The sequence below is a fragment of the Chelonoidis abingdonii genome, chromosome 2 (assembly GCF_003597395.2).
Source record: "Chelonoidis abingdonii isolate Lonesome George chromosome 2, CheloAbing_2.0, whole genome shotgun sequence".
In the NCBI taxonomy this organism is placed as follows: domain Eukaryota; kingdom Metazoa; phylum Chordata; order Testudines; family Testudinidae; genus Chelonoidis; species Chelonoidis abingdonii.
Genome location: NC_133770.1, coordinates 109,744,527 through 109,768,967, shown reverse-complemented (window position 1 = coordinate 109,768,967; position 24,441 = coordinate 109,744,527). Strand labels below are relative to the sequence as shown.

The window sequence follows — 24,441 nt, the reverse complement described above, 5'->3', positions numbered from 1 at the left end:
AGTGGTATGTAGTATGAGGAGGACAGTATCTTCTTAATCTGTTGATTTACTTCAGTGAAACTGAAAATACCATCAAGTGCCAACTTTAACTGTACTTTCAAAAGAAAACTTGGTTGTAAGTGTTAAAAAATTTGGCATGAAAAATCGAGTAGGTATCATGCCTGAAACTCTTACTACTTCTACTTTTGCATTCTTTTAACTACCTAAATTACAGATTCTCAGTATCCTTTTAATTCTCCTAATCCTCCTGTGATTTTAGTAATTTGTATACCAGAACTTCATTTGTCTCCCAGATAAAATCACTGAATATCTTTAGATACAGAGATAAGTCACTCTCACCTCCTTTCAAACAAGGCTGTACTGATTTGTGTTCTGTCTCTGATCGGCTATACACCTTTGATATCTCTGATGATGGCAGGTAGTTTCTAATAGCTGACATTATGCAGCCCTCTCATCTGCAAACAGTTTAGCTTGTCAGGTGTTCATTTTTTTTTTATTATTATTTTAACTGCTCAGGTTGTTTTGTTATGGAAATGGAATATTCACAATGCTAGATAATGCTATGTATCCCACAGCCAAGCTCAGACTGTCACAGGTGGAAACAAATCATGTCCTAATCCATTGACTTCTTCATTTGAGCACTTACAGGTAGACCTTTTCTTTCTTGACCTTCAGGGTTACATTCTTGGTCTCTATCAAAATAGCCAGAAGGGTGCCCTTGGTTTATTTCCATTGTTTGTCATAAAGATAGGAATTAATTGTTAGGATACTTCTATCTTTTGTCCTCCCTTGCCTCCAGATAGACCAAAAAATAAATTTATTTCTGTAACCAGCTCCTAAACAAAAACTTTCTGGATATACCTGAATGAGATGTCAAGTATCAGAGAGAGAGCTGTGTTAGTCTGGATCTGTAAAAAGCAACAAGGAGTCCCGTGGCACCTTATAGACCATCAGACCTATTGGAGCATAAGCTTTCGTGAGTGAATACCCTCTTCGTCAGACGCACGAATGAGATGTGTTTGTTGCTACCTGTTTGTTTTGTTGTGGGTGTGGTTTTTTTTGTTTGTTTGTTTTGGGGGGGAGGGGAGGGGAAAGGCGGCAGCAATTGAGAGGTTTATAACTGGAGTGTTAGGGAACAAAGCTGTGTGATATCCCGTGCAGTGAATTTACAATTTTATGTGATTATATGCTCCGTTGCAGGCCTCTTAGTGTTTCAGCATTTTAGGTTGACTGGCTGCTTAAATTGCTTGCATATCTAAATTACAGAAGTGATCATAAATCCTAAACAAATGTTGGTTTGGTGCTTAGTAACTGAATGAGTTTTAAAAATTGGCTGACACGATTACAGAAAATGTAGGTTAAGCTGTCTGGCAAAGTATAGAATTAGTTTAAGATCTTAATATCCTTTTCTACATAATAGGACATTTTTTTAGGAGTTTAATCTCTAGAAGACCAGAAGTGTCAAATTTAATCGGAGAATCATAGAACTGTAGGGCTGGAAGGGATCTTGAAAGGTCAGCAGGTCCAGCCCCGTTACGCTGAGGCATGACCAAGTATACAGACATCACCCTTCCCCCGACAGGTGTTTGTCCAGCCTATTCCTTAAAACCTTCAAAGACAGCGATTGAGCAACAACCCTTGGAAGCCTATTCTAGTGGTTAGCTATAGTTAGAAAAAATTTCCTTGCTGCAGATTAAGCCCATTACTTCTTGTCTTGCCTCTAGTGGACAGTTGATCACTGTCCACTTTATAACACCTTTAATACATTTGAAGACTGTTATTAGGTTCCTTCTTCCTCCTGTCCTCTCCCCGCCCCTGTCGTCTTGTCCTGTTCTGAACATGCATACTTTCTGTTTTTTAACCTTTCCTCATTGGTCAGATAAATCTTTTAACATATTTGTTGCTCTTCTCTGGACTTTCTCCAATTTGTCCACACCTTGCCTAAAGTGTGACGCCCAGAACTGGGCATAGTGCTCCAGCTGAGGTCTCACCGGTGCAGAGTAGAGTGGGACAATTATTTCCCATGTTTTACATATGGCACTTCTGTTAATACACTCCAGAATATTAGCCTTTTTTTGTATTATGCATCATGTTGATTCATATTCCATTTACGATAACCCCAAGATCCTTTTCAGCAGGACTACTACCTAGCCAGTTATTCCCCATTTTGCGGTTGTGTTTTGATTTTTTTTCCTTCCTAAAATGTAGTACTTTGCATTTATCTCTACTGAAGTGAGATATCCCTATCTCATAGGACTGGAAGAGACCTTGAAAGATCATAGAGTCCAGTCCCCTGCCTTACAGCAGGACCAAGTACTGTCCCTGAGACAAGTTTTTGCCCCGGATCCCTAAATGGCCTGCTCAAGGATTGAACTCACAACTCTGGGTTTAACAGTGGGGGAGGGATAGCTCAGTGGTTTAAGCATTGGCCTACTAAACCCAGGGTTGTGAGTTCAATCTAGAGGGGACCATTTAGGGATCTGGGGCGAAAATCTGTCCGGGGATTGTCCCTGTGTTGAGCCAGCGTTTGGACTAGATGATCTCTTGAGGTCCCTTCCCACCCTGATATTCTATAAGTGCCTCTGTTTAGTTTTAGACCAGTTCTCCAGTTTGTCAAGGTCCTTTTCAATTTGAATCCTGTCCTCCAAGGAACTAACAGCCCCTCCCAAGGCAAATTTTATAAGTATACTCTGCATTCATTATCCAGGACTTTAATGAAAATATTGAATAGTTCTGGATGCAGAACAGACCCCGCAGAACCGCACTAGATACATTTCCCACCTATCCTCCATTTTGACAGGAAATCACTGATAACTACGCTTTGAGAATGGTCTTTCAGGCAGTTCTACCCTTACCTTACTGTGAGTGCAATACATCTGGTTGATAGGGAAGTTGATAATTCAAACATTGTGTTAAAGCTCTGAATTTTTTCTTACAAATAGCTTTTTAATCATCTAAAGAATCTAACTATTTGTGCTAAATGACTGGGAAACCATTGCAGACTATGGAACTTCATGAATTTGCAAGTAAGCAAACATAATTCCTTTTTTAAAAATGAAACAACCAGCTGTCACAGTGGGTACTCATTGATCAATTCTGATCAGTGGAGCCTAACATTTATTATATCATAGTATACTAATGTGCTGTGGGGCAATTAGGTAGCTGGATGTCACTACAATACGCTACTGATAAACTTCTGAGAAGTTGGGCCAGTATAAATATAGGTTTTGCATACTGGCAAAATTGCACATAACAATTTGGGTTTTTTCTTTTGTTTAAAAAACCCCCAAACCCTAGGACATTGCATACAGAGAGCTACATTTAAAAGAATGTTATGATTGCAAGTCAAGGACTCAAGTTAGGAAATGCTGGAATTAAAATTGGCACAGGCAGCATTAAATTCTGCCCCCTCTTGCGTGTGACTCATAATACAGCGTTTTATTGCATAGTTGCACTCTAGCCATACAGACCAGTGCCTAATCCAAAGCACAAGATAGACAGTGCTCATTGAACTAATTGCGTAGCAAATTAGTCCATTGTCTGTAAGATTCCCCCTTCGTTTGCTCTGGAAGGTGTGTGGATCATGAACCACCAAACTATCCTACCTAAAGCAGTTGAATGCCACCCAGGAGAACTGTGTTTTATCCCTGGTTTTGTGTAATTCTGAGCAAGTCACATGAACAGAAATCTTTGAAGATGGTCACTAATTGCACTAATTCTCTGAATGCCTACTTTGAAGGAGTCTGGTTTTCAGAAGGGCTGAGCACCCTAAGCCCTGTCAGAGGTAGCTGAGAATGCTCACTACCTCTGGGAATAAGGCATTATGGCCTAGAGGTAGAGGCATGACCATGGGGCTAGAAATCCTAACTCTGCCAATGAATTGCTGTATGGCCTTTGGCAAGTCACTTTGCCTCTCTGCCTCAATTTTTCCCATCCGCAAAATGGGATTACTACATACTTAATGGAGGTATTGTGAAAGTAACTTAGTCAATATGTGTGCAGTGTTTTGAATGTTATAAAGTGCTGTTTTACCCTTGGTGTCAAGCTGGGTGCCCAGTCACTGAGGCACCCAAAATTGATGGAGACTAATGCCTATTTCTGCCTTGATCTTCCTTTGCTGCAATTCCTCTTTCATAAAATTCCTCTCTACTTCACAGGGATATTGCAAAGTGAATTAATTTAATGTGTGTAAGGCTCAGATACTGTCTGATTCATAAGTCCATATTCATTTGAGTTTGGATGGTGTACATTTAATAGTGGATGGGGCAACTCTAATTTGTGAGTATAAAAAGATCAACCAGCTACCTCACTTCTTGAGCAACTTGTAGCCTCTGCTGTGAATGAAGTAGGGGTCCTGTGGGAAAATTCTCACATAATCACATTGATAGGGATTGTATCATAACTAACTTAAGAGAGTTTTTTGGGGAATAGTACTTGCTGAAAAAATATACTTTTTGGAACACCCAAACTATTTGGGAATTTGTGTGGAATTTGGTGAATACTTTTGGCCAGAAAAAAAAATGGTGGAAAAAAATGGGAAATGTCGATTTTTTTATCAATATTTTCAAATCAATTTTTGTATCAATATTTTTTTCAGCCGGAAACTGAAAACTTCAGTTGATCTCTTAGCTTTTATCATAATACATAGATGTAAAGGGGACAGGATTTAGGCAACCTGAATCCTGGCTTTTCCTAACTTCTTGAGTGCTTGACTTTCTAACATTGACATTCTTTTAACATGACTTTTTTGTATGCAGTATAACTTGGCTGTGGAAAAAGATAATGCAGCTTTTTTCAGGATGAATTTTCTTTTGTAAGAAAGCTAGGAGGTACTCAAGATTTGGCTCACAATAGGGCATCAGTGAGTTAAGCTGAGAGGAGGCTGAAATTTAATGTGTGTTACAAGGATCAAAGTCAGGCACAGAGAACAGCTGTGGAAGTTGACCTTGGAGTACATACTAAAAGAAATCTTTCTGGAGTGGGAATTTGGCTCACAGAAACAACTCCAGGCACAGGGCATGGTGTGAGAAGCCTGGGAGTTTCTTGTGGGTATTTTGGTATTTTGCTGGAGGTGATGCAAGCTGCTTGTGTAACTCTGAATGAGGTATGATTTATTTTTGATGTTTTCTAGTAACTTTCCATTGCTCATGCAGCCAACACATTCACCAATACAGTAAACACATGCATGTAGTAATATCTCTCCCCTAGTGTGCACCTTTCTGCAATTCCACCAGAAAAACTATTTGTACGTCTTGCAGTAGTGCCTAGGGACTATACAACTGCCAAACAAAAAGTCAGTCCTTGCCCTGAAGAGCCTTGGGCCTTGCAGAATGTTGATCTCCAGGGCAAACTTAGACTGTTATGGACTAAGTGGAGGGACCAGTTCCTGAAGTTAAAGGGCCTTTGAGAGAAAACATCCTGCTGGACTTCACCTCCCTCTCTTATGCTGAAAGTGCTTGAACTGGATCCTCTCTGCTGACCATGGCTGTGGTAGTTTTATACTAAGGGGCTGGTTCCCAATTATGGAGTTCTCAGGTCACTTAAACCTTTATTGGATGTCACCAACAGCTTCAGACTCCCTCAGGAAACCAACAGCAACAATTTATTAAGAACTAGTCTCCACTACAAAGTTTTGGTAGTTTAGCTATACTGGCAAATCATTCTGGTGTAGGTGTAGCTCACATCAGCAAAATATGGCTCTTCTCAGTATAGCTTGTACTGTTTCAGTGAGCAAAGTAAGCTGTACTAGCAAAAGGACTCTTCTGCGCTAGGGCTTTTGCCAGCATAGAAATGTCACTGAAAATCACACCATTAACAGACATCGCAGTAAGTGTTTCAAATGTGTGGACGCTTGTATATTATCTTCAAAAGCCAACCGGCTTCCAAAGAGACTAGTCTGAGACCTGCCTCATCTATACTTAAAATTTATACCAGCATAACTAAATTATTTGGGGGGAGGGGAAGATTATATTTTTTTACTGACATAGCTAAGATAGTGTAAACCCTAGCGTAGGTACACTTAAAACAGCAAGGATACTTATATGCGCATATACTGGATAGGTGATGCCTACACTAGGAGGGATGGTGGTATAGCAATTTCAGCAAAACATATCTAGTGTGGATGAGGTCTGACTTTATGGTGACTTATCTAAACACCATTGTGACAATTATAAGGATAAGTTTCCACAAACCTTGCATTTTCTGGCTAAGTGTAAGCTAGCTGGAAACTGGAGCAAAAGATGATGTGTATCTTAGCATTTGCAAGACAAAGAAATGCTAAATGTAGCATTAAAGATCTTGCTAAAACAAGAGCCTCATAATGGCAAGTTACTGGGTAAATAAATAACAGATGTAGGGTACCCTGGGTCAAAGTAAACGATGGTGTAATTAGCATGCAACTCCCTTAAAGTTAACAGGGTTGCAGCTACACACACGAGTCCCAGATTTGATCCTTTATATCCAAATCGAGAACATAGGCTGTTTGTGCAAGGGTATAAGATGTGGAACATGGGGTTAGAAATAATGAAATGTTATGGTACATTGTGCCAGCACTGACTGGATTCGTAATTGTTCCAGAGCAGTCAAACTTCCTAGATTGGCAGTGTTAGCAAGTCGTTTATACACTCTTCACTGTAGGACAGTAATCTTACCTTATCCATTTCACCTAGACTAGATAGATCCAGTCTGTCTTAAGTTCAGTGAAACTTGCACAGTTCTGTCGTTTTGGGACGTACTGACTTCCTTTTGTACAAATAAAATACTGTAGATGAAGCATCTTTTCTTTCCATCTGGCCAAGGTGAGAATCTATTTTCCTAGCTAGACTTTTTTTTTCAGTTGCTAACATGATCACATCATGGACCTAGCTACTAAGGACTCCTGACTTCTAACGCTGACTCAATAAGTGGCTTTTGTCCAGTCATTTAAGTCTTCCCCTATTTTATTTTTTTACCTCATGAATGTTGGAGGCCTAAATGAAGTAGTTACGTAGCTCATACCTTCAGAACACCTTATTTTTTTTTGCAAATCAGCTATAATTCACTTCAAGAGAACTTGATGAATTCTAGATGCTAGGAAAAAAAGACAAATAGTGAATACAGAACACACTCTACAGATCTCTGTAGCGCCATTAAGCATTGGAGTCAGGTTTCTAGTAGCATAACAGAAGAATCAAAAACTTGCTGTTGAAACAAATTGGGACAACTACAAAAAGAGCTTACCTCTAAATTACTACAATATGAAATTCTAAACAAAGAATAGAATTTGGGGAAAAAAAATTAAACTCTGGTAATACAAGCTTTTTTTAAAAAGACGTTTCAACAGGCCTCAAAATTCTTCTGTGTTCAGATTTTGTCTATTTCTAGGTCTAAACCATATATAAACAGTCTTGCATGGTTTGTGGCCAAACCGTGAGTCTTATGGTGGAGTTTTAGTTCTGCACCAGAACCAGGTGAGTGGGTTGTGAAAATTCCTTTGTTCATAGATGTCTCAATTTTTAGGTATCCAGCTTGATGTTCTTTCCAAGGGATAGCATCCGATGAAGTGGATATTCACTCACGAAAGCTCATACTTCAATACATCCATTAGTCTATACGGTGCCACAGGACCCTTTGCTGCTTTTACAGATCCAGACTAACACGGCTACCCCTCTGATACTTTCTAAGGGATGACTTTCTGAAAGTCCTGAATAGGGTTGCCAACCTTCTAGTCACACAACTTTCTAGCTGCACTAAACCGAACAACCTAGCCCCACCCCTTCCCCGAGGCCCTACTCCCTCCCTTGGTGGATCACTCTCTCCTACCCTCACTCACTTTCACCAGGCTGGGGCAGGGGGTTGGGGTGTGTGAGGGGTGAGGGCTTTAACTGGGGATGCGGGATCTGGGGTAGGGCTGGGGATGAGGGGTTAAGGTGTGGGAGGGGGTTCTGGGCTGGGGCAGGTAGTTGCGGTGCAGGGAGGGTGAGGGGGGTTCTGGGCTGGGAGTATGGGCTCTGAGCTGGGGCTGGGGATGAAGCATTTGGAGTGCAGGAGGGTGCTCTGGGTTTGTGGAGGGGCTCAGGGCTGGGGCAGGGGGTTGAGGCCCAGCGGCTCCCGGTCAGTGATGGGGCTAAGGTAGGCTGCTTGCCTGCCCCGGTAGCAGCCAGCAGGTCTGGGTCCTAGGCGGTGGGGCCAGGAGACTCCACATGTTGCTCTTGGTTGCAGGTACCCCTCTCCCCAGCTCCCGTTGGCCAGCGGAGGGCAGCGCACGGCACCCTGTGGCCCCCTGCCTAGGAGCGGGACCTGCTAGCCACGTCCAGGGTGCAGCACAATGCCAGTCAAGACAGGTAGAGACTAGCCTGCTTTAGTGCTGCAGCACCGCTGATCGGCCTGGTTGGTGGTGCTGACCGGAACCGCCAGGATTCCTTTTCGAGTTGGTGTTCCAATCGAAAACTGGACACCTGATCACCCTGGTGCTGAACCACCTACTCTCTGGAAATTGGGCCCCTTTAAAATGTCTCCATTTTAAAAGTGCAAATCACTTTTCACTTCTGAAAGAATTGGTATCTGGCTACTGCTGCCTTGTATCCGGATCAATACAAGTTTGGAAATATGACCTTCTTTAAGTATAAAAAAAAAAATTGACTCAGATATAAGACTTCTCATTGCAATCCTTTTAACTATTTTTTGGTAGAATTTGCTCTTGCACTCCTATGGAGTGGTGGGCTACGATTTTGCCTGGGGAAGTGTTAGAGCAACAGAAGTAAGTTTTACAAGGTTATCTTACACCTCTCCAGGCTATGTAAAATATAAATGCGAGAGTAGATGCTGTTTTTGAAAAGTAAGCAGTGCCACCTGCTGGAGGTAGCGTAATTCCGGAACAAATTCCACATTTCAGAGCTCCTCATAACCTATAATATATGGGGGGGTTATCATAAATTACTACTTTTGTGGCCTTTTTTCCTTTATTGAAATGGCTAATTTTTTTGTTTAAGGTTCTACATGTCGGCTGGATAGGGATGAGCTTTAATTGGAACCTGACTGAAGTTTGAATAAGATTTCATTGGTGGGGTAGAGAGTTATAATGCCATGCATGCTGTATTTCTTTCATCTAACACTGCAATGCTATCAAAGCAATAATCTATTTGGGAAGACTGTAAAAATATTATTAATGTGTGCTGCTTATTGAGAGGGGGAAAGTTGTTCCTTTGTCCCTCACCTTTTACATACATTCTCTGCTCAGTAGGATAGTAGACTGTAAGTATTATACTAGTGTGAAGAAGAAAACAACATCCATACTTTGTTATTAATTATATTTATTAGGGTAGTGCCTAAGGACCAACCAAGGATGGGGCCTCATTGTTAGGCACTCTCTGTACACAGAGCTCCAGACAATTCCTGCCCTGAAGAGCTCACTATCTTGAATAGACAAGATAGAAGATAGGGGAATGAGTATAACACACGAGAAGTGTGAACAATGTGATTACAGAGTAGCTTTATTTTTGATGGCTTTAATTAGAAGGGAGTATGCTGGAAAGAAAAGGGAAGCTGAGTTGGAGACATGGCAGGGCAGAAGAAGGTAAAAAAGGCATATGTGGAATGAAGCTGAGGTTGACTGTCCCAAATAGCCAGTTAGCAGAAGTAGTCCAGTCATAACCATAGAAAGGGCTCTGATGTTCAAAGGTACAGGCTTTGGCTGCTTATGCAGCCCCTCCTACCAGCTGGAGCGTCTGGCTGGTTCTTCCAGTAGTTTTTCCCCAAGGCCAGGGGCTGGTGCAGGAGGTGACACCACCTGTCTCCTAGTTTTCTTTTGGTAGGGAGCAGGGTTTTCCCCTACCCAGTTTTGGGTCCGATGGGTGCTGGGGGTAGATGGAGTGGCCCAGTCTGGGCCCGATTTTATCTCCTCACCCCCAGTGCATCAGTCCCTACTTTGGCTGCTTCCTTACACACTATGCTTATGCCCTTAATGTTCTTATCTAGGCAGACGGAAGTATAAAGTCTGTAGCTGTTTCAAAGTACGTAGACCTCATAAGAAAGAGCTGATATTAATGGTGTGGTGCCACTGGCAATTTTTAGGAGTATGGAAATCAAGGGAAGGTAGGAGTCTTATTACCTAAGCCATTGGGCAACTAGAAAAAACTAGATTGGACAACTTCCATTTTTGACTTCTGGCATTATCTGATGAGTCTGAAATGGGGTAAATGTAGGCAGGATTTTTTGGATATGTACCCAGCAGTCGATGTGGGAACCTTGATGAGATGGTGAGAAATTGTGGACAGATTTTTCAACAGTGGAGCATTCTAAATTACTAGTGAGGCCAACCAGAACTGAGGGTGCACTACACCTCTGAAAATCAAGCCATAATTGCCTGATGGGAAGGATTGGAATTATATAAAAGGTATTGGGAAATCCACTTGCAGTGTGGCTAGGAGTAAGCATACATGTAGGGGCAGGTGACATTGTTTGGTGGGTCTAATCCTAATTTGAGTCTTAATTATAGCAGTGTGCTTCTAGCATATATTTAAAAAGATACTGTAGGAACATGTATTTGGAAAAGAAATCAGGTTCAGTAAGACTATAGAAAAATGAACATTTTTCTAATACTTATTCGCTATAGACAAATTAAACTAGTAGGTATACCTTTCAGTAGAGATGTGAATGATAAATAGAGCCCTGCAAATCTGCGGATATCCGCATCCACGAATGCAGAAGTAGATATCCACCGACCATTTTTTGCAGATCGGATGCAGATACAAATTTTGTATCTGCTCAAGGTTCTAATGATAAGGTGTATTTATTTCCTAGATGTCATTGTCTGCCTTCAGCGGGTTTTTATTTGTTACTAATTTAACATCAACCAGAGAGTAAATTCACATGTAGTTGTGACACAAATGTACCATATAGGAAAAACAAAGGATCAACAAGGAAGCTTTCTGATGATTTCTGCTTTATATATTTGATATTTAAAACGATGGTACACCTGGCCCCAAGCTCTGCTTAAGTCCTTTAAAAGGTCAATTAACAAGAGAAGCCTAGTGCTAACCTTATAGCTATAGTATGTGGATGTACGGCAGAGTTTTTATAAATAAACTAGTTGAATTGTCTAAACTGTCAATATTCATAATCTTAAACTCTCTGGTTTTTTACATCTGCATGATAGAATATGGATGCATTCAACTGTTGATCCATGTAGCCATTTGGAGTGTGATTTCAGCAATATGTTCTGCAATCTGTGAATACATGTGTCAGCTCTGAGTTCCCTTGTGGCATGGCAATAAAGGAACACATTTTATTACAGCAGCAGACCTTTTCAATGTTTCTTTCACACCTTGTTAACACATAAAGGCAACACACTATCTGATTGCAACATGCTTCATGTATGAAAGTAGCCTATTTTGGAGGAGGATACATTTCCTTCTTTGCTTATACAGTTGCCAGATCTGAAGGGGCTAAATGTTGGTTTTTCTGGGGGGGTGGAGGGGAGGGTGAATTTTTAGTATAGTGTTAGAACACTGGATTATAAGAGACCAAACTACATTACCTTCCCATAACTTTCCTTCTGAGCCAAAATGATAAATTTGTGTTAAAATATTTAATCAACTCATTAAAGTAAACAAAAACCTTCCAAGAAGTATAACTGCAAAATTAAAAGACATTGTCTTTTTTGTGTGTCTCCATAACATATTGCTAATAATCCCTCAATTCTATTGACTAAACTGACATTTGAAACATGTTCAGGTGAGCTCTGTTCCTCTTGTATCCTTTAAACTACACACGTCACGGCAAAGATAAGTCATGTACAGTGTAAACACTGGTTTGACTGGAGTAATTTAAAGGGCAAAGTTAATGATTAACTTCCAGCAGCTGTATTTAACTTTTGGAGCTTGAGCAAAATATATTAAACTTTCAGAGCTATAGACTAAAATTACTCAAATGAGACTTCAGAATCTTATGATCTAAAGCAGTGAAATTAGACGGAGGATAACTCAGGTGTCAAATAACTATGTATGCTGAATTTAACAATTGACTACTGTGAATACTGGCTATTAGGATTCATAGCTGCTGTTTCATAAAGGAAAAAAATATTCTATTTGTTTCCCCGTAAGTTAATGTAACTAGTTTGCTATTTTAAAATATTTAAATAACCTCTGATTTAGGTGTGATATGAAAGTGGTCTGACACTTAATTGCATCCAATTAAGTGCTGTTGCTTGACCATTTAACTGAGAGTACATAGTCTGTCCTGACCAATTATACAGCAGTATTCTTGCCTTGTCGTCCTGGAGATTCTCTGGTTCAGTAGCTAATTTGATATTTTAGGCCTTGGCTTTAGCTGAGCAGAGGGCCATGTCATGAGGTTATGTACTCAGTTTCCTGGAGCTGGAATAGAGCTTGTGGTTTCTTGGCAGGACAAGCCATGAAATAGTATTTGTTTTCATTTGCAAAGATTGTTTGCTTATTCTACTTGGCATTATTGCAGTTAATCAGGAAAGGGGAGTGCAAATTTTGTAAAGGAATGTGGGCTGAGTGTCAGGCTGCAGAGCTCCATTGAGCCTAAATTACCCTGGAGTACTGTGTGTGTTCAGTTTGTGGCCTCTTAATCTTTTTACTTTATAACTCAGAGAACTTTATTGATTTTAAATTTAAACTGTAACATCACAATGAAATAGTAAGTATAAAGTTAGTGTGATGGACCAAGGAATATTGGAGTTAATACATTTTGCATTTATCTCTTGTTTCCATAGTTTTAAGGGAAAGGTAATAGGATATTTTAAATCAGTTCATTGTCTTTTCAGTGTAAATGCATAATCTCAAGGTGCATTCAAGCAAAACTAACCTTTGCTCTGTCAGAATATAGTTCATACTATATACCAGAAATCCTCTTAAAGCCATTCACCCATAAAATATGACTTTCCAACTTGGGTTGCAATCTGCCAATCTACTATATGGCCTACCAACAGTACTTCAAATCAGCTGCCCATTGCGAACCAATGCCTTGCCTTTCCCTCAGTGTTTAGACCAGCAGCTTGTCACCCTTATCTACATTTGCACTAGGGAAGAGAGCACAGTAAATGGCATTTCTGTTGTGTGTACACAGTCAGGCACAATGCTGTTTCGCTATCCACCATTTCACTGAGGGGTGAGAGCCCAGTTTATCCCAACCCTTGAAGGAGTTGCAGCCTTTCTACAATCATGGGCATTGCAGTTTAGGTACTAGCCTCTTCTCCTGCCCCGTTTCCTAGAGACAAGCAGTATATTCAGCTTTATCAGTTGGTTTACACATAGGTGTGTCACACCTGAGCACCCACTTCATCAAACCAGTTGCTTATCATGAAGAGAAGGGGTTTGAGGGCAGGTTTTGTGCTTCCTGCCCATTCTTCATTAGTTTCCTGGGTCTTGAACAAGGTTTTTAAACTCTTAATGCACCTTCATTTTAATGTTTATGTGTTTTTCTGTTTTTAGAAAGTACAGTGGTAATGATGACTTCATAGTGGCCTATTTAAAACTCAGACTTTGCCTTGGATGATCTTGCATCAGTGTTCCCTATACAGTATCACCCTAAGGAAAAAATCTGAACCTTAATTGCTGACCCTAGGGGCTGTACAATCAAAGGTTGATAAAGCAAATGTGTATAATGTTTAATACGGAACAAGATTTGACCATTCCCATTGTATGTGGCCCATTACATAAACTTGTTTCAGTAATGTCTGAATGATGTGGTGGTTAAAATACAATGTACAGTGAGGATGTAAGGAATAGGTGTTGCATGTGTCTTTTCAACTGTCTTGTCACAAGCGCCATCATGAGATTCACTGGTGCTATATGTGTCTGAAAAATACAGGAAGAACCCAAACCTGATCATCCTTATGTCCCTTGACCTTTCCCTTCTTCCGAGAGAGAGACCTCCAAACAGGAAGTTAATCAGATCTTTATTTATTTCACCCTATCTCTTTATAACTGGAGTGGAATTGATAGGCTTATGAATCTAGACTTGGGAACTTTAGAATATTTCTGTCTTTGGATCTAAGTGTCTGTTCTTGTTGGAAGCTTTTAAAGATTTAGTTAAATTCATGCTCTAGAGTGAAGTGCTATATTTGATTACTGCATCTTGTGGCTCAGAGCTGAGGTTGTCCTAGGGGTATCCAGTGTGAACTTTTCACCTGTTCAGTGTAAAGTAAAGGCATTTAATTAAATAAAAATCGTACCACTTCTGTCTACTTTGAGGTATAGAGAAGGGCCAAGAGGTCTCTTTTTAAAATAGATAGAACCTGATCAGGTTTTTCACCGTAGAAATAGCTGGGACATATAGTCAGCACCTCCCTATTTTATCTGAAGGATTCATGGAAGAGCAGCTCTTGAATGTTTACTGTGAGCACAGCACACAGCAATTAGAAGGCAGATTATTATGATGGCTTTGGTGGAGCTTCATTCTCTAAAGCAGTGGTGCCCAACTTCTTACACAGGAGGGCCACATAAATCTAAGCGCAACCTTGTGTGGGCCAAACAGATTCTACATATTTTAATAAGATTTAAAGTCCCCTCGATTGATTTATATTTTAAGTTCAGCTTGTTTCATATGTATTTAGTTAGGTTGTTTCTATGCACAGTATTGTCTATTTACACACTTGTGTAAACTAAAAATGATGTGACATGATGACATAATTAATCAGCTGCTAGTATATTGTGTTGAAGAGGCTGCTGGCCTCATGAAATGCTCTTGTGGGCCGTAGGTTGGGCACCCCTGCTCTAAAGTGTTCTTTAGTCATTATAAGTAAATAAACATTAACAGAAATTGCAAAACATCCTTGGTTGTTTTAAACAGTAAGTCTAAAATCCTTCTGCTCTGAGCCTGCTTAGTTTTCATTATCTTGTCATATCTCCAGTCTTCCAGGAAAGGCACCGCAAGAGTCCATCCATGAATTTCTAATCTTTGCAGAAAAAAGCAACCAACCATTCCCCACTTTCTTTTTTTGCCTCCAACAAACTTTTAAAATTAGTTGTATACATGATGAACACTCCAAATCAGGTACAGAAGCGTGTGTGTGTTTTCCCCCTTCTTTTGCAAGCCACCTTTAATTGATCCTTTCTGTGCTCTTGAACACCTTGGGTTTTATTAACTGTAACATTCTTGGTATGTAGCCTTTTTTTTAATAGTTGTTGCCTAGCAGCAATAACTTTGTTTAATTTAGTTTGTCTATGTATTTTATTTAAAGAAATAAGGTGTATATTAAGAACATGACTCAAGTCCAGCCATAAAGTTTTAAGTACATAGGTATTTATATACTGAATTCTTTTCAGCACATAAAGTTTAATGTGCATAAATTTTATGCTAAAGACTTCCCACCCTCCTGCTGAGCTTACAGAAATTGGAATAGGTGCATGTGCGACTTCCAAGCTCCCCAGAGACTATGGCAGGTGTTAAAAGTTCCACATAGACGTCTTTATATGTTGAATTCCAGTGCATTCAGAACTTTGATGCTCGAGGATCACAGGTTTCCTAAACTGAATCTGATGCTCTTCTCCAGAGATGAGTCTTGGGTTTCTGATCTGCCTTTCTTACCCCTGGACCACAGTCCCGTATGGCATTTTGTAAGCTGTACATGGACAAGCATGGAGTTTTGAAGTATATCAGCCCCAGTTGGGTTAGAGGTTTCAGACAGAACATACTCTCTTTAAAACCCTGTCAGATTACCTCTACATTCCTTTCATGTCAACTTAATTCCCCATGCAGTTGCATAGAACTTGCATAACAGGCACAGAGTTTTAAAGGCATACAGCACGACCTTCCTGGTTTTTTTTTTGTTTTTTTTAACAAGATGACTAATCCTCATTTGGGCAAACTGATGTACATGAGGGCAGCCTTTAAAAATTCTCCTGTTGTCCTATATTTCACTAGACATTACGTGAACGCTTATTCTCCTTGCATCATTGAGCAGGATTTGGCTCATGCTGTACTGAAACTTAGTATCAGTTAATGGTCAGTACTTATAAGATAGATCGCCATCTATCTGGACAGTAGCTCCCCTGATAAATGGTTTTGTGTTATGGCAGTATATGGGAGTAAGTGTTTGATACTATCTTCTATTCATGCAATATCAGTTGCAAGTGGCGACTGAGGAGCAATATATGGTCCTTAATCTTCTGTGCTTACCCTAGTAGAGGTCAAAACAGTTTGTGTGAAACGAACTAAGAAAGAGGGTTGAAAAATGAAATGTACATGTGGGGAAATGAGAATAAACTTACTGTGCCGTAGTTCACTTTAATTAGCCATCTTAAAGTACAGATCAAGTTTTTTTTAAAAAGTATTTTCAAACAAAGGCATTATGAGACTGTTTTTGCCATCTGAAATGTGCTCAGTCCACATGTATAAAGATGTTTGAGTTTACAGGGCTGCCAGTTTGGGAAAAAATAAAACTCTACCCCCATCTCTACACTAAAGTCTGGATTCTTTCCCCAGGCAACATTAGGAGTAATAAAAGTTCTGAAGGGAAATAGACCCACTGACAGCTGTGCAAAACCCATTGTCTTCAGGGGATTTGCACAAGTGGAGCTGATTGGAATTTAGTAAAAGATTCTTTTGTGTTACAGGAGAGGGAATTTTTCACTCCCTCAAGCTGAGGTGTCTCTGCAGGACTAACATCAATAGCAAAAATTAGGAGAAACTTGTTAAAGTGGACAGATTGGACTCTGTTCCATATGTATCCAGACCTGCATAGGGGACTACACATAATAATTACTTAAACAAACAAAACCCGTTAGATGTAGATTAAGGTATTCCAGGCCTGATGATAACCTCCTTCCTTGTAACAATATGTACAGAAACACTAGGTGGTGCTCTGATGAAGCTGTTTTATTTCTGTGGAAAAAGAAGTATCTAACTCAGCAGCTGTTCACAGTAGAACATGCAATGATGATCTCTTGTACTCCTTGCCCCCAGCTCGAGTGAACCCTTGCATTTTGTCTTGTAGATGAAAGCATGCACCTCAGTTTTACCAAAAATATTGCTATTGATGTACGGTAGAGCCTTGTTCATGCCCTTAAGCAACATACGGTAAAGACTCATATTCAAGAGTAGTTCAGAATTGCAAAAAGTCTTTATGGTGTGTATTAAGATGCAGCAATCTCAGCATTTCATGTTTTTTAACACATTTAAAAGGGAAAGGTTGATTCTTCTTCGAGTGATGCTCTATATATGAATTCCAAAAATGGGTACGCATGAGCTCCATGTGCCAGAGCAAAAATCTTGAAAAAGCAGATATCTTAGCCCCAACGTAACTTGAATTCAGGAAAAGACATAAAACCCAGGCATCCATCTTCATACTCCTGGACCTTGCTGCAGAATTTGCCACAGTCAGCCACAAAATGATGGTGTCCATCTGAAGGAGGTATACAAGGGAATTTATTAAAATGGCTTGAGTCCTCCCTGGAAGGATGGATCCAAAAGGCAGTGATTGGAGATTGCTCCTCTGCAATCAAAGACCTCACTTGCAGAGTCCTATGAGGATTAATTCTCTCTGGTCATCTTAAACACTTACATGCAGACATTAAGTGGACCAGAGAAACATCAGTGGTTCAGATTTACACGACACACAACTCTCTTGTTATCCTTCACAGAATACATCATACTAGTGTTGCAACCTCTCCTCCAGGTTTTCCTGGGTTCATTCCTTTTTTGTAAGGATGCTCAGTACCTGCTGCCAGCTGTCTAGTTTTATGACAGAATCATCCCAGGTGTACCTCAGAGGTAGCAACCCTACAATATAGTTAACAGACTACCCCAGTGCTTGGTCAAGATCAGTTCATGGATGAAGAAAAGTTAGCTGCTCCTAAACCTAAGCTTAATTGAAGCCTAAACCTAGAGCAAGATCAGCATGGTTGATTGGTGGAGGAAAACACTTTGAGGGATTGCACTGTGGATGCAAATTCCCTTTTGAATTGCACATCCCCAAATGGTCAAGGCTGTCTGGAGTGCTTTTGAACTCCTTGATTAAGCTAGGCTCTTGTTACAAATAATGTATTCACGTGGTTGGCTAGGAGGTTGTGTTCTGTCCTGTCAGATGATAACCTAGCCTACGTTATCTTCTGGCTGGACTGTAGCTATGCAGTCAGCTATCTGAGCATCAAACAATCATCCCTTAAGAAATTTCAGCTATCAGAAAATGCAGCATGAATTATCATGAGCACATCAAATCTGCTCTCTGCTCAGGCCTGGTCTTCCACACTTAAAGCTTATACCAGTCTAGCTGTGTCAGACAGAAATATGAAAAAACCCACAACCCTTAGCTACGTAGCTATGCTGACAGAAAACCCAGTGTAGATACAGGTATGCTGGCAGAAAAATGCTCCTGTCCACAGAGTTTGTTGTTTAGGGAAGTGGTGTTCCTATATCACAGGGGTGGATGAAACACCTTCTGTTGGTGTATCTACATTCAGAGGCTTATGCCAGCACAACTATGCTGGCACAGGGTGTGATAATGTCAGTATATTGACTCTCCATAGAATATTGCATGAAGTTCAAGATATCAGTTCTTATCTTCAAAGTGCTTAATGACCAGGGTCCAGGAACTGGTAAACACTGTGGAGCAAATTCCGACAATATCTAAGAACTGCCTCAAACATCAATGCAAGTGCAAGGTGTTCTTCACTAATATAAAGATATAGCACCTCAAACACTTTTTCTTAAAGCAGCGACAATGGGGCCAAATGAAGTCATTCCACCACTTTGTCTTGTACCAGCTTCACAGCTTTGTTCATCTTTTAAACCTTTTTGTTCTATCTTTCTTCACTATGTCTATCCAATGCATCCTGTCTTTTTTCACTCTGCACAGTGGATTTAACTGTTGAGCTGATAGCCTTCTAACACTAACAAATTCAACTCCGTTTCAAGTGTACTTTGATATGACAGTGTTTTTAATGAAGTGCACTATTGTATGCACATTAAAGTTCATATTGCACCCCTGAGCCTATTTGCTTAATCAGGAGTATCCTGTTGATCAACTACAGGTGAATCTTAATCTTCCCCGTTTTGCTAATCTGAAAGTTTAATGATCTTTTTACACACTCATCCCTTTGTCAAGATTAATAAAATCAGAGCCCTGTGGGACTCTAAGCCACATCAGTTTCCACTAAACACACACTTTCCTCTCTGTTCTGCTTTATGCTTGCTAACCAGTTGTTATGCATCTTAATTCACCTAACACATACCTAGTATCTCAGTTTTGGTATCCCTTTCCTGCAACACCTGACAGCTATCTGGCCCTAACCCTTATAATGCTGGTGATGCCCCACTGCCTGGGGCTCTTCCCACTTGGTGATGTTAAAGTTCAGTAGTTAAGTTCAGGAGCCTTGTAACTCTGCCTCTACTCTTTGTTGCCCTGATGAGACAGATGAGCTGGAATGTGACCCTGTTTCAGATAGGTGCTTGTCAGGTAAGAGGGGAATCTGAGGGAGGGAGTGAAACTTAAGATACACTTGGAAAGTGTAGATAAGTTTAGTTATATCTAAACTTCTTACATAAGGATGTGTAAACTGGCAAAAAAGTAGAGGAAGTGGTCTAGTCTGGTGAAGATGTGCTTCAGCAATTGGTAATCAGGCATAAGATACAAAGGCCCAGGAGCAAACAAAACCATCCAAAAATGGAACAAATGCACTTGCTGCTTCTGTGGTGGCTCTACTTAATCTAGTAATATCCTGGGTAGCACTTTCAATTAAACTAAAGTGACTTGGGCTCTGTTGAAAGTCCCATTGACTTCAAGTGGAACTTAGGCTGTAAGTCACTACTTTTGTTTTTGAAAATGTTACCCAGTATTTAATATACCTCTAGATATTTCTATGGTGTTTTGTTTTGAGCAGATTCTTGGCTTGTCATATACATCATGGATTGTGGGTGGCAGTGTCCAAAACTAGTTCATTGGACATTATAATGAGCCCTGAACAGTGCTACAGTTTAATTAGATATGTAGTTGAACAGAAATTCAGCAATGCTATTTCAGGTGCAGTCGTCAAACCAACACATTATGAGGACTTCAACAGCAGCTATCTCCACTACTGCATTAAAACTGATTATTGAAGTATCACAGGCAGAACATCCACTGACAGTGGCTTGACAGAAACTTATAGATTTTTATCTAGAAAATGAGGGGGTGGGGGAGCAAGATCAGAAGCTGTTTGGGGTAGGGAACATGTTTTAACTGGGTAGTGCTATGTAGCTGTAGAGGTAACTTGTTGCTAGGGAATATCTATTATAAGTGTTCTAGGAATGAGGATTTAGAGGGTATTAAGTTTAAAAGACTCTCAGGGTTTGTCTCGCAAAGTACCCATAGTTAAACTAGCCTACAAAGAATGAATGAGCAAAGATTGCAGATTTACTGTAGGTTGCATGGCTACTCAAAGTTCAAGGACTAGGGGAGATTGGGGACAATATGATAGGGATTTTAAAAAAGTGTTTTATTTCCCTTCTCCCGTCCACTCCCTTCATTGGTTGGAACTGCAGTCTAAAAATTTGAAGAGATGGAGGGCTATTGGCAGATAGCCAATGACTGATTTTGATATACCATCACAGTGGCTTTCCAACTTGCCCAACTCGGGATCTCTTTTCCCCCATTAAATCTCCTCTGTAGAAGGTTTACTCTGTCTAGGTTCTTGCATCTTACAGTTTAACATTTGTCATACTGTCTGATGCTCTGAACGCTCTCAAGTTCAGAGAGAGAATTTGAAAAGCCATTGTTTAAAGTGTGTATATCAAGCCTTAGTGTAAGTGAGGTGATGCTTCCAATACAAGGCATATTGTTTTAGAAATCAAAGTTAATCTTATTGGAAAAGACCTGAAAAGATAAGAATTCACTGCTTTTAGTAACTGACATTGACACTGAATGAGGGACTGCTACTACATCCACAGTGCAGGGTAAAATAGACTTGCTACCAGCAGTAGATACAGCAGTCTTCATATTTCTAAATAGTCAAATGGTTGTCAGAAGTATGTTCTGCCTTTTTTTTTTTTTTTTTCCAGTTGTGATCTTACTCTGAAAAAGCTTTCTGTAACAAAAACCGGGACAGTGAAGAGAGCTCATAATATGAAAATATATGCTCTCTTATTAGTAAAGCTCTGTAAATTGTCATTATCCTTCTAAATTTCTGTAGTAGTTCTAGCCTTCAAATGTGTAATGTCATCTTTATTTTGTTTGTTTTACAGATGATGATGTGGACCTAGAAGCTTTGGTAAATGACATGAACTCCTCATTTGAAAGTTTGTACTCAGTGTGCGGTATGCAGTCAGAAACCACTCCCCTTCTTCAAAATGGCCAGCTTAATCGCAGCCAACTGCCAACCTCAGGAACAAGTTCTCTGCAGCCCATGTCTCCAAGGCAGAAGGTGCAGCGGTCTCAGCCAGTGCGCATTATGGCAGTCAGGTATGAAAAGAGAACAAGATAGAGGGACTCTTATGTTTGTTTGTCTTGGGCTAACTGAAAGAACCAGATCATGTCATGATTTATATCTGACAGCCGCTTAGTGATACTAAGTGGTGATGCACTTGATTTTTGTTCTTTTTTTTTTTTTTTTAAGAGAAAGATGGCTTACCAACTAAGACAGAAAATACAATCTTATATATTGTCTGTATTACTTGGAGGCCATGTCTTTAGTATGAGCTTGCTCAAGTGACCGTCCATGTTTGGATTTAGTTAATATCCTTCATCCAAATGTGCTGTCATGCACAGTATCTGCTCAGAATATCTTGTTAGTTTAATAGAAACACTTTACCTTCTGGAGAGGCCATTAGATACTTGACTACAGGTGCATTTGCCTGTATGAGGCCCAAACTGAAACATCAGGTTTCTTTTACAAATTTATAAAACCTTATATTAATAGAGTAAGTCTAATGCCACCTCTAGTGACCCCATTAAAACGGGGCAGTGACCCACTTTGGGGTCCCAACCCAGAGTTTGAGACTGCTACAATAAAGCATCTTCAACTCCAAATATAGCAGCATTACGCTAGTGAATAAGAAGCTGAAAGTGAAAGTATCTTTAAATCAGTTTACTGTTCCCAGCATGGAACTTGCTGCTTGCAAGCTTGAAGTGAAAGATTAAACAGATGCTTTTCAGTTATAGTAGTTGAAGTTTTTATGTGTAATAAAAGGTTCTTAATCTTGTTTGTTTTTTTTAAAAAAACCCTGCTGTTAGTTTAACTGGACAGGCTGATTTGCTTTCATCCAGTCCGCAAATATATTTGGGGTTTTCCCTCCAGTTAACAAATAGCCTTTCCAAATAAAATAAGAAACACAAATTCATTCATTAATTCTCCTGCTTGTGGAGCACGTAGTGCACACTTTGGATCACCTGTTTCCAAGAAGCCTGACCTGCCTGCTCTATATTAAGGTTGAGCAGGTGAGGTTAATAACTTGGAAGACGTAAGAGACTGATTGGTCCTGTGACGGACAACTTTGTTTGTAATGTGATGAAATCACCATATGCCTTCAATACATCACTGCTATTTCATGTCAAAAGCATCCAGCTGGCGCATTTGTGTTTCTATGGTGGCCCAGGTTTCGGAGTCATACCAAAGGACCAAAGCCACTGCTGCTTGTTGTATACACATCTTAGTCTGAGTTGATATGTGGTGTTGTGCCCACCTTTTGGAAGCCTCTGTGGCATCAACACTCGTAGCCTTGCTGATTTGATGTGTCACATCAGGAAGGCAACCTCCCTTCTTGGTGATAATGGAACCAAGATATTCAAATAAGTTGACAAATTCAACATCTTGTCCATTGATTATGGTGGATGGTGTAGAGGTCCCTCGGCCACATTAATCAGTTTGGTCTTCTTCCAGTTGTCTTGCAGACCATGCTTGTGTGTTATTTCCTTAAATATTTTCAGTACATGGATGAAATTAGTTCAGGAGGATGTGAACATAGCCATGTTATCAGCATATTCCAGGCCTGTTTATGCAGTATCACACCCAATCTGCACCTAGTGACCGCTTCCATCATTTGTTTAATAATGATGTTGAGCAGCTCAGGGCAGCCACTCACTCTTGACAGACGCTGCTGTTGTACTCAAACTGATTGGACGTTCTAGTGCCTAAGAGAACATGCCTCTCACAGCAGTGCATTTAGACTCATAGACTCATAGGTCAGAAGGGACCAATATGATCATCTAGTCTGACCTCCTGCACAAGGCAGGCCACAAAACCCTACCCATACACATTTATAACAACCCCAAACCCATGACTGAGTTATTGAAATCCCAGTGGGTCGTACTGAAGGGTTGAACTGTCAGGCTGGAAGGAGGTTATAGCGGAGGCCTCAAGGATCGGTTTTGGGAACGATCTTATTTAACCTATTTATTTACTGACCTTGGCACAAAGAGCGCGGAATGTGTAATAAGTTGCGGATGACACGCAGCTGGGGGGGTATTGATACATGGAGAAGGACCGGGATACTTATTCAGGAAGTCTGGACCACCTTGTACATGGCGTAATAGTAATAGGATGAATATAGTAGTGAAAGTGCAAGGTCATCACTTAGGGATTAATAATAAGAATTTAGATATCCGTTGGGGACGCATCAGTTGGAACGACGGCAGGAGGAGAGGACCTTGGGTATTGGTTCGATAGCGGGTGACTATGAGCCAGCCAGATGTGATCATGCTGTTATTAAAAAAGCAACTGCGGTTTTTAGGATGCATTAGGCAGGTATTTCCAGCAAGGAGAGGAGGTGTAGTCTTATATACGGCGCTGGTTGGACCCACCATGGAATCTTGGTTGGCGTCTGGTGTCCCATGTTTAAGAAGGATGAATTCCAACTGGAAAGTCAGACGGGCTACTGGACTGATCCGAGGAATGAAAATCTGCTTTATGAAAGGAGACTCAAGAGCTTGGGTTAGTTTAGCCTGGCCAAAAGGAAGGCCGGGTGGGATATTGCTTGATTCTATTTAAATATATTCAGGGGATTAACGTTAGGGGGAGATTTTTTTTTGAGTACTAATGTGGAACCGAGGGACGAATGGGTACACACTGCGATATTAGGAGGTTTAGACTTTGAAATTAGACGAAGGTTTCTAATCCATTAGGAGTGAAGTTCTTGGAACGGCCTTCCGATGGGAGAGTAGTGGGGCAAAAGACTTATCTGGGTTTTAAGATAAGTTGATTAAGTATCTGAGGGGATTGTTATTTGGGCATGTTTAATTATGGCAATTGATTTGGATATCGGCAGATAATCTGCTCAATGGTCTGTGAGGGGAATGTGGATGGTGGGACTGAGTTACTGCAGAGAATTCCTTTCTTGGGTGCTGTTGGTGAGTCTTGCCCACAATGCTCAGGGTTTAGCTGATCGCCATTTTCGGGTTCAGAAGGAATTTGTCATCCAGGGCGGTATCGGCAGGGGCCTGGCGGTTTTTCGCTTCAGCGTGGGGGCATGGGTCGCTTGCTGTGATCCCTGAGCTTTGAGGTCTTCAAATCTCATTTTTGAGGA

The 24,441-nt window shown here is 40.4% G+C and overlaps 1 protein-coding gene across 1 annotated transcript in view; it reads left to right on the top strand.

The window, feature by feature from the left end:
* GRB10 (growth factor receptor bound protein 10) overlaps positions 1–24,441 on the top strand; it is a 163,387-nt gene that overhangs the window by 57,083 nt on the left and 81,863 nt on the right. Inside the window, exon 3 of the mRNA XM_075062612.1 lies at positions 21,166–21,382. Coding sequence (XP_074918713.1) covers positions 21,166–21,382 — 217 coding nt within the window. The remainder of the gene's footprint in view (positions 1–21,165; positions 21,383–24,441) is intronic.